Raw genomic sequence first — 10,721 nt, 5'->3', positions numbered from 1 at the left:
TCAGGATTCGAGGCTGAGGCTTCCTCCTGCTTCCACCTTTTCCGGGAGCTACTGTTCTCACTGCTCAGTGGAGGAAATGGAGCCAATGAGGGAGGCCCCTGCTCGCGCGGCCTCTGGGAGCCTGGCTGGGATTCCAGCCCATGCGTCTCATCTCCCACCTTGTCACTGCACACACGGCACAGCAAACCGCTCCCAGGCGACTCCATCAGGTGTGACATTTCCCCAGGTTGACCTTTTTAAATAAAAAAATATATTTATATTTTTTTCAGATGGAGTATCACTCTGTCACCCAGGCTGGAGTGCAGTGACGCGATCTCGGCTTATTGTAGCCTCTGCCTCCCAGGCTCAAGTGATTCTCCCACCTCAGCCTCCTGGGTAGCTGGGATTACAGGCACACCACCACACCCAGCTAATTTTTGTATTTTTAGTAGAGACGGGGTTTTGCCATGTTGCCCAGGCTGGTCTTAAACTCCTGAGCTCAAGTGATCCGCCCGCCTCGGCCTCCCAGAATGCTGGGATCACACAGGTTGACCTCTTGATGTCAAGAGCGGAAGAAGCTCTCCTGACGTATGAGTCCTCCCAGATCCTTGATAGAAATGGCTGTGTTCTGGTGGCAGGGGGAGGGGACCAGCTATCTGCAGCGCACGGCGGTGATAAAGACATCATCAAGCAGAACATTAAGTCTCATTTATTCTAGGGCAAACTCAAAAGGGTTTTTTTTTTGTTTGTTTTCTTTTTTAGCAAATCCTAGCACATTATTAACAAAAAAAATCTGTACATTTGCCATGATACACTTGAAAGTGAAACAAATAAGATATAAATACAGATATGGATGTAACATGAAAAAGCCCAAAAACAAAAAAATACCAAAAAAAAAAAAAACAACCCAAAAAACCCACCCAACCTGGGGATGTGGGGACCATGCGTGTGAACACAGTGCCAACAAAACTATTTTGGTGGCTGATATTTTTCAGAGCATTTATTTCCAAACATTATTGTTAGCAAAGTCCTGGTGGGATTCTACAAAGTTCTTATTTGCTGTCCTTTAAAGTGTAACATTATGCTTGATAAATAAAGGGTGGCAGGGAAAGAAAAAGGCTGATGAGACAAAGTCAGTTGCATTACCTGCACAGGGTGGTAAGCTAGTGAGGCGCGTAGAAAAGGCAGGCCCGCGGCATCGCCGCAGGTCCGGGAAGCACACACAGTGCACTTGAAGGAAGCTGCGTGCCCCAAGGACTGGCCGCACCCTGCCCAGACCCTGGCTGCAGGGGAGGCAGCAGCTTGGAGGAAGCAGGGAGTCAGCCCTCCCGGCCCTGCAGTGGAGCAGCAGGGCTCTCGGGCCCTGGCCAGTCAGGTAGATGGGGAGGCAGAGACAGGCCTAGGTGCTCTGCTCTTGTGTGTTCTGTTTTTCATTGGAACAGGGGCCCTGCAGGGAGGCGGCGGCAAGGCAAGGCAGCTGCAGCTGTCAGGGTCTAGGGGGCGACGGTGGGCTCGGCGCCCTCCCAGTGAGGTGGTGGCGGCATGCGAGTCTCCTCGGCGCGGCGGCAGCAGTTTTCAGATTGAGGCCAAGAGACCTGTGACGTGATTGTATCTCTCTTTGTCAGGAGACTGAAGACTGGGCAAGTGACATTCGAGGCTAGCCCTTTGTGAGTACTATGAGGACGTCCAGCGATGTTCAAGATCCTTTCTCAGTACACCGGGGACTGCAGGGCCTTCTGGAGTCAAAGAGCTCAAGGAGAAAGGTCTTTCTAACTGCATGAGGCATAAAGACACAGATAACCTAGCCCGACGCACATTCCTAAAACAGACGCGTCAACAAAAGACTCCCTAATTCACTTGTAGAGTGTAAAAAAGAAATACCATTCATGACATTTTAATAAACCAACAGTATTTATCAACAAAAGACCTGGTCCTGCTATATTTTAAGCCGAAGCTAGTCAGGAATACCCAACCCCTTGAAATGCATCCCTCAAGTTCCTGAAACAGCAGCAGTGAGGTACCACACGTGTAGGGTGCACGCACACACACCACACGCCAAACACACACACTACATGCCACACACACACACCACACGCCACACACACACACACACACACACCCCCACAGTCAGCACCCTGGCTTCACTGTTCCTACACATTATGAGGCCTTCATTTTCAGCGCATGTTTCCAAATACAACATCAGTCTTTCCCAGCTTCCTACATCCAATCTGGAGGGTCGGGGCAGAGGGGTCTGTGGAAATGATGGTGAGAACCACGTGCTCTGGCACCCAGCGTCTGCTTTCAGTCCTAGCAGTTGCAGTGGGCTCTGCACTGGAATAGCAAATACATTATTAGAATTAATCTCAAAAGAAGCGTTTTCCTTATGGAAAAATCAGTTCAATTTATAGGATCTAATACAACAGGAAGAGACAATAGAAGTCCTCATGATTGCATTAAGAATTTCCATTTGGCTTAAGAATTTTAGTCAAAATTGGCCGGGCGCGGTGGCTCAAGCCTGTAATCCCAGCACTTTGGGAGGCCGTGACAGGCGGATCACGAGGTCAGGAGATCGAGACCATCCTGGCTAACACGGTGAAACCCCGTCTCTAATAAAAAATACAAAAAAAAACTAGCCGGGCGAGGTGGCGGGTGCCTGTAGTCCCAGCTACTCGGGAGGCTGAGGCAGGAGAATGGCGTGAACCCGGGCGGCGGAGCTTGCAGTGAGCCGAGATCTGGCCATTGCACTCCAGCCTGGGTGACACAGCAAGACTCCGTCTCAAAAAAAAAAAAAAAAAAAAAAAAAAAAAAGAATTTTAGTCAAAATTTATTTAAACCGACTGCAAACCTCTAGTTGCTTTTATTGGAGTAATCAGGCTCTAAAGGTGTGTGTAAAAGGGGGTAGTGGTTCCTTGAGGAGGAAGACAGACTCTTAAACGTGTGTTCTTTTTAAGTGTGTTTCTAATCCTGTTTTTCTGCAATCTGCTACACCTCATAATTATTTTCCTTAAACAGTGACTATTTCATCAACAGACATTCAAGGAACGACTTCAGTTTATAACATTAAGAAAACTGTGATATCCAGTCTCTCTAGGCTTTTCTTTGCTCTTAATCCCACATTAAATGGAGAAGTCAGAACTAAGATGGTAAAGATGGCATTTACCAGATTAACTGAGACCATGTTAGAACTGAACAGCTTCAGCAGAACTTCGGGGAGAGGAAAGAGGTTGCTGCTAAATCTGAATCACCAAGTAGCCCAGGGATGTGGGTCTTGGCAGAACCCCCATGACAACAGTGTTCCCAAGGATCTCAGCAGTAAAGATGAAAGACTTCTCTTTTATCTTCTGTGCTTCATGAACTGCCATCTCAGGCATCCCTACAAGATGCCATACATTTATCTTATTTTTGTGTCCAGATTTAAATTTGAAGAATTCCTTTGCATGGAAGCTTTGGGGTGAGGACCTTGTCTGTGGAGTTGATTAGGGAGGGCTGGAAGGAGACTGCTGGGGTGCACTCCCAATTCTATGCTGAAAGCCAGGGCAGTCGGCCTCCAGTCCGGATATGACAAGAAAAATTCCCAGCGTTTGTTAAAAGGCCATCTTCAGACCGTTCTTGCCAAGACTTGCTTCCCATTTTTAGTAGGTCTCAGAACACAATTTAAAGATGTGTCACCTTTCATGGTGTCAGCTGTGAAAGGTGCCCCACACAGACCATACTCACAAGAAAATAGGCTAAGGAGGAGGAACACAAAGTAACACCCCACCCCACCCCCAAATCCGTTATTAACTGAAAAAAAAAAAATGCTACTTTCTACCAAGTAGTGGCTACAGCGCTCTGATTTTTAAAAACTGCACCCCACACACATGGTTTCGCCATCGCAGCAGGCTGTACAAGACATGTTTCAGCATGGCTCTTTTCTGTTCTTACTCCTTTCATTTTGTATGAAGACTGCAATACAGGCCTTGCTTCCTTTACATTCAATACCAATAAGATTCTACAGAAAAGCTGGAAGGGACCAAAATACTGATTGTAATAAATATTTGTGGGCCTCCTTGTACTGACTGGGCAGCCGATGAAGGGGGTGGGGAGAGGTCTCTGAGAGGCACCACCGATTGCTTCTAGGTCTACACAAGAGACAGGTGCTGCCATTAGCTGTGCGTGGAGACATCGGAGGAGGAGCTGCTGTTGCTGTTAGTGGTCTGGGCCCTCTTGATATATAAGTTTAGTAGCTTCATCTGAAAAGAGAAGATGAAACTGAATTAGCAGGAAGAAAAGCAATCAGAAAGTAGAAAACAGGAAAAAGAATCCCAGGTGACAGAAAACAGCAAGTCCCTTCGTTCCTTTGGTTGAGGAATTCATTATAAAAACATGTTCTGAGTGCCTGCTGCTCATCCAATGCATCTGCCAGGTGCTAGGGACACAGAGGTGGAGAGGGAAAAGCAGTGGGCAATTACAAGAACACCACCAGGTGTCACAACTAGGTGGGCCGCAGCAGCTCATGGAGGAAGGGATACGGGGGCAGGGCCATTCATCTCAAGGGCGACTGCAGCCCAAAGGCTCCATCAGAGCCAGGGGAAAAGTAGGGTGAGAACCCCGCTCCACAGGGGTGAAGTGGCTGGGCCAAGGTCAGAGGGCAAATCCTCTAACCTTCACACTTTTAGCTTCTTGAGTAGCTGGGAGTACAGGCGTGTGACACCATGCCTGGCAGTACTTTAAATGTAAATGGATTAAACTCTTCAATCAAAAGATAGAAATGGGTGGAATGGATAAACATTTGATCCAATTATATGCTGTCTATAAGAAATTCACTTCAGATCCACAGACATAAATGGATTGAAAATGAAAGGATATAAAAAGATATTCCATGGAACAGTAGTCAAAGAGAGCAAGGCTGGCTATACTAACATCAGACAAAACAGACTTGGCATCAAAAAAGCTTCTGGAGGTAAGACTTCGATACCCCACCGTCAATAATGGATAAAAGAACCAGACAGATGATAAGCAAGCAAATAGAGGACTTAACCCTAAACCAACTTGATCTAACAGATGTATATGAAACTCAACAACGGAACACACGTCCTTCTCAAAGGATACGTCAAGTTTCAAATCTATTGAAACTTAATGTGTGATTTAACATATGGTTTATCCTATTCTCCAGGATAGACCACATGTTAAATCACACATTAAGTTTCAATAGATTTAAAAAGATACCAAAGTATCTTCTCCAACCATAATGGGATGAAGTAAGAAATCAATAATAGAAGGAAAACTAAAACATTCATAAATTTGTAAAAACTGAGTGACATATTCTTAAACAACCAATAAGTAAAGAAGAGGTCATAAGGTAAACTAGAAAACATATTTAAAACAGAATTTTTTTTTTTTTTTGAGACAGGGTCTCACTTGGAAGCCCCGGCTGGAGTGCAGTGGCACTCCAACCTCAGCTTACTGCAGCCTCGACCTTCCAGGATCAGTGATCCTCCCACCTTAGCTTCCTGACTAGCTGGGGCTACAGGTGCACGCCACCATGCCCAGCTAATTTTTGTATTTTGTATGATGGGGTTTTGCCATGTTGACCGGGCTGGTCTTGAACTCCTGGGCTCAAGTGATCCTCCTGCCTCGGCCTCCCAAAGTGCTGGGATTACTAGCATGAGCCACCGCACCTGGCCTTAGAAAACATCTTGAGACAAATGAAAATGAAAAGACAATTTTGGGGGATGCAGCAAAGCAGCGCTGAAGAGGGAAATTTAGAGTTATAAATGCTTACATTAAAAAAGACCTCTCTAATCAACAACCTAAACTTTACCTTAAGGAACTAGGAAAAAGAAGTACATCTAAAGCTAGCAGAGCAAACAATAAAGATTTAGAGCAGAGATAAACAAAACAGAGAATACAAAAACAGAGAAAACTGGCTGGGCACGGTCACGCCTATGATCTCAGCACTGTAGGGGGCTGAGGTGGGAGAATCGTTTGGAACCAGTTCAAGACCAGACGTGCAACACAGCAAGACCCTATCTCTACAACAAATTAAACCATTAGCTTGGATTCTGTGTGCCTGTAGTCCCAGCTACCTGGGGAGGGGGCTGAGATGGGAGGATGGCTTGAGTCCAGGAGGTCAGGGGTGCCAGTGAGTCATGATTGTGCCACTGCACTAAAGCCTGGGTGACCAAAAAAAATTATGTTTATTTATTTATTTATTTTTGCACAGACGTGGTCTTGCTATTGCCCAGGCTGGTTTGGAGCTTCTGGCCTCAAGTGACCCTGCCAAAGTGCTGGAATTACAGGCGTGAGCCACCCGCTCCTGGCCCAATCAAATAATTTCCAGCAAGTGTGCCAAGACCATTCAATGGGGAGAGGATCATTTTTAACAGATGAGAAATCGCCATTGGGTATGTCTTTTCAACAAATGAGATACCCATCCTCATCTCATAGAGGATGACTATTAGAAATAATTAGGAATAAATTAGAAAAATGAAAAATAAAAACAAAGTAACAAGTGTTGGTGAGGAAGTAGGGAAATTCGAACACTTGTGCACTGCTGGTCAGAATGTAAAATGGTGCAGTCTCTGTGGAAAACAGCAGGGAGGTTCCTCGAAACTTTAAGGACTTGAACAGATGCACCAGTGTTCACAGCAGCATTATTCACAAGAGCCAGAAAGTGGAAGCAACCCAGGGTCCATCAACAGACGAGCAGATAAACAAACCGCGCTATCTACACACAATGGACATTCAGTCTGGAAAAGGAAGGAAATCTGACAAATGCTGCAACATGGATAAGCCCTGAGGACACTATGCTAAGTGAAATAAGCCAGCCATAAAGGACACATATGATGTAATTCCACGTATATGAGATACCTGGGGTAGTCAAATTCATGGAGACGGAAAGTAGAATGGTGGGTGCCAGGGGTTGGGAAAGAAGGAAATAGGAAATTATTGTTTAATGGGTGCAAAGGTTCGGTTTTGCAAAATGAAAAAAGTTTCGAAGATGGATGGTAGTGATGGTTATACAACAATATGAACCACACACTTAAAAATAGTTACAATGGGCTGGGTGCGGTGCCTCACACCTGTAATCCCAGCATTTTGGGAGGTGGAGGTGGGGGGCGGGGGTGTTGCTTGAGGTCAAGAGTTCAAGACCAGCCTGACCAACATGGTGAAACCTTGTCTCTAATAAAAACACAAAAATTAGCTGGGCATGGTGGCAGGTGCCTGTAATCCCAGCTACTTGGGAGGCTGAGGCAGGACAATCATTTGAACCTGGGAGGCGGAGGTTGCAGTGAGCTGAGATCACATCACTGCACTCCAGCCTGGGTGACAGAGTGAGACTCCATCTCAAAAAAAGGAAGTTACAATGGTAAATTTTATTATACCACAATAAAAAGATTAGGGGCGGGGGGGGAAGAAAAGAATGCTTGTTCGAGATCATAAAACTCGTAAGTGGGGAACAGGGAACAGAAGGCAAGCTGACCCCAAAGCTAGTGCTGCTGCCCTAGCAACACGGCATCTCTCCAAATGTACTACACAGTCTCCTTCCCGTCATCAGACCTCTTCCTACAGACCCTGGTATCATTTATTTTTTCTTTTTCTTTTAAAAAACATTTGAGGCCGGGCGCGGTGGCTCACGCCTGTAATCCCAGCACTTTGGGAGGCCGAGGCGGGCGGATCACAAGGTCAGGAGATCGAGACCATCCTGGCTAACACGGTGAAACCCCGTCTCTACTAAAAATGCAAAAAATTAGCCGGGCGAGGCGGCGGGCACCTGTAGTCCCAGCTACTTGGGAGGCTGAGGCAGGAGAATGGCGTGAACCCGGGAGGCGGAGCTTGCAGTGAGCCGAGATCGCGCCACTGCACTCCAGCCTGGGCGACTAAGCGAGACTCTGTCTCAAAAAAAAAAAAAAAAAAAACATTTGAGACAGAGTTTTGCTCTGTAGCCCAGGCTGGAGTGTAGTGGTGCGTTCTCAGCTCACTGCAAGCTCCACCTCCCGGGTTCAAGCAATTCTCCTGCCTCAGCCTCTTGAATAGCTAGGATTACAGGCATGCGCCACCACACCCAGCTTATTTTGTATTTTTAGTAGAGATGGGGTTTTACCATGTTTGTCAGGCTGGTCTTGAGCTCCTGACCTCAGATGATCTGCCTGCCTCGGCCTCCCAAAGTGCCGGGATGACAGGCGTGAGCCGCTGCACCCGGCCTTCATTTATTAACCTCATTTAAGCACAAGGAGAGGGTGTTCCCACAGGCCTGTGACACTGGGGCACAGGGAGCCATGACTTGATTCTCTTTGTTTCTAGTGAAGGAAACTGAGACAGACTTGGCACCAGGTTCTGCCAGCTACCATCCAGCTGAGGAAGGGAGGGAGTTTGTATTAGGAGATGCGTACCTGAGTCTATGAAGTTCATACGAATATACCGGAGCTATTACATTAAAAAAAATTTAGGCCAGACATGGTGGTTCACATCTATAATCCCAGCACTTTGGGAAGCCAAGGCGGGAGGATCTCCTGAGGTCAGGAGTTCGAGACTAGCCTGGTCAAGCGGGCAAAACCCCACCTCAACTAAAAATACAAAAACTTAACCAGGCGTGGTGGCACACGCCTGTAATCCCAGCTACTTGGGAGGCTGAGGCAGGAGAATCGCTTGAACCTGGGAGACAGAGGTTGCAGTGAGCCGAGACTGTGCCACTGCACTTCAGCCTGGGTGACAGAGCGAGGCTCCATGTATTAAAAAAATAATAATAATAAAAAACTTAATGGCTGGATGAACTGGGCTACTAAAGCAGAAAGATGTGAAGGCCAGTCTCTCCAAAGCCCTGAGGAACTAGGGTTGTAACTGGGGGAGGGAAGGTGCTGGCTCCTGGTCAGGAACGTGGGTTCTGGACCCAAAGCTTCACCACGAGTGGCAGCAGTGGGTCCACTGCCAAATGGGGAGGAGAAAGCGCCTGGATTTTCCGTCCCTCATCCAAAGGGTCAAATGAGTTGATGGGGCAACTCTCTTCCTCAGGAAAGTAAAAAGTGCTAGACAAAACCAAGGTGTGACTCATGTTATTTTTGGATGAATTTTCCATTTTCTAAATCTAATTTCCTTTGTGAACTGTACCATCGAAGGTCCTCCCGGGCAGCAGGAGTCACCTACAAATCCCTGATGGAGGTAGGAGAGCTGGGGGGACTTTTGCTCAGGACTGTTCAGATAATCAGGAAGGGGATCTGATGAGGAGCCTGTGCAGCAGTAGGGCGAGGAGAAGGAACTGGAGAACAGAATCAGGTCACTCCCAAGCTATGCACTGCACACCTGCCTCATACACCTCTTCCAGCCTATCTGCTGATTCCTGATTACAAAAAGTGGAAAGTGTCTCCTCTGAACCACCTGTTCTCAACCAGGGGTGATTCTGCCCCTCAGAGGGTATTTGGGCAGGTGTGAGACAGCAGGGATGGTTACAATGGCAGGGGGTGCTATTGGCACATGTCGGTATAGACAGTGGTGGTCAGAGATGCTGCTTAAACTTCCTACCACACACAGGACGGCCCACCTCAACAAGGTGGCCCAGAGTGTCAACAGAGCCAAGGTGGAGAAACCCTGCTCTGAACACCCCAGCCAGAGCTTCGCTTCCCCAGAACTCCGGAGAAGCAAGGCTCCAGCTGTAATGCTCACCAGCTGTATCAAAGCAACAGCTCAATCTGAAATGAAATGGGCCCCACTTGCCAATTCCTCCTCTCGTAAGAGCAGGCGCTTCTGGTTTCATGCTTTCCACTGGCTTCGTCTGATAGAGTGGTTTGTATAAAAAGGCGGGGATTTTAAACCCCACAGAGATGTGCTTTCTCCACAGGCAGGTCCTGAGGCCCCAGGCACAGCTGGCCTCCTCTCCGGGAGCCAAGGCCTCAGCTCTTCGCCATGCCTCTCCTGCTGCAGCATGAGGCCGGGTTTTTAATCTGCTCTCACCAGCCTAGCACGTCAGATTTGAGTGATGTCGTTGTTCTTTTAACTAAAACCAATAAGCAGTCCAGCCACTCTCATTTTCAGTGACACCCATTTTGGTCCATTTTCTTCCCCTAATTCCAGACACCCTTAAAGGAACATAGGAGGCAGCAGTGTGAGGAAGAAGTCTGCCTCCTGGAGTCAGGTCTGCGCCTGGGGCAGGTTAAGGGGATGACCATGCCCACAGGGATGTTGCTGTAAACATGAGTCAACACATGCAGAGTGCGTGGGGCTGCCCCGCAGGCTCAGGGTGAGAGCCAGCTGTTGCCACTACTGATGCCCATGAGGGACTCAGCTCTGATTCAGCAACTGCTAAGCAAGCAGGTACATTTCTTTAGTGTTTCCATGAACAACTGGATGGTTTCTGATTAAAGCTGTTTTTCTTTTGGAAATAAAGCAGCAGCTCAAAATCAGCATTTCATAAACAGGAGTTGAGGCAGACTATGTTGGATAATGTTAGTGTTACCTTCAACTGATTTCACTGTATAGTTCATTTTTATATTTAGAAAAATGCTATTGGAGAAATAAGGCCCCGCTAAAACACAATGAACAAAACCTGTCTGGAATCCAGAGCTGCAGTCAAATGGGTTTAGGACGAGCTGGCAGAGCCCAGGTGTGCTTCTCAGCCAGGTAACACTATACATACCTTGCTCCCTGTGAGCTGTGCAAGGTGAGGTTTCAGGTCTTCTCCGATTACGGAATAAATTGCCACCAAGCAAAACACGCTGGCCTTGCGCACGCTACTTTCGGTGTTGTCATAACCCTAGAGAGCCAGA

General features: G+C 47.2%; 1 protein-coding gene across 50 annotated transcripts in view; it reads right to left on the bottom strand.

Moving 5' to 3' along the window:
• Positions 1-670: 670 nt before the first annotated feature.
• LOC105492460 (cytoplasmic linker associated protein 1) overlaps positions 671-10,721 on the bottom strand; it is a 309,888-nt gene continuing 299,837 nt past the window's right edge. For all 50 annotated transcript variants that reach the window (XM_011759589.2, XM_071072569.1, XM_011759597.2 and 47 more), the window contains 2 exons: positions 10,592-10,708; positions 671-4,211 (listed from right to left, as the gene is read on the bottom strand). In XM_011759589.2, the coding sequence (XP_011757891.2) occupies positions 4,125-4,211; positions 10,592-10,708 (204 nt within the window). In that variant the 3' untranslated portion in view covers positions 671-4,124. The remainder of the gene's footprint in view (positions 4,212-10,591; positions 10,709-10,721) is intronic.

The sequence above is a fragment of the Macaca nemestrina genome, chromosome 11 (assembly GCF_043159975.1).
Source record: "Macaca nemestrina isolate mMacNem1 chromosome 11, mMacNem.hap1, whole genome shotgun sequence".
Lineage (NCBI taxonomy): Eukaryota > Metazoa > Chordata > Mammalia > Primates > Cercopithecidae > Macaca > Macaca nemestrina.
The sequence above is the reverse complement of the archived record's forward strand: the minus strand, read 5'-3'. Positions and strand labels throughout refer to the sequence as shown.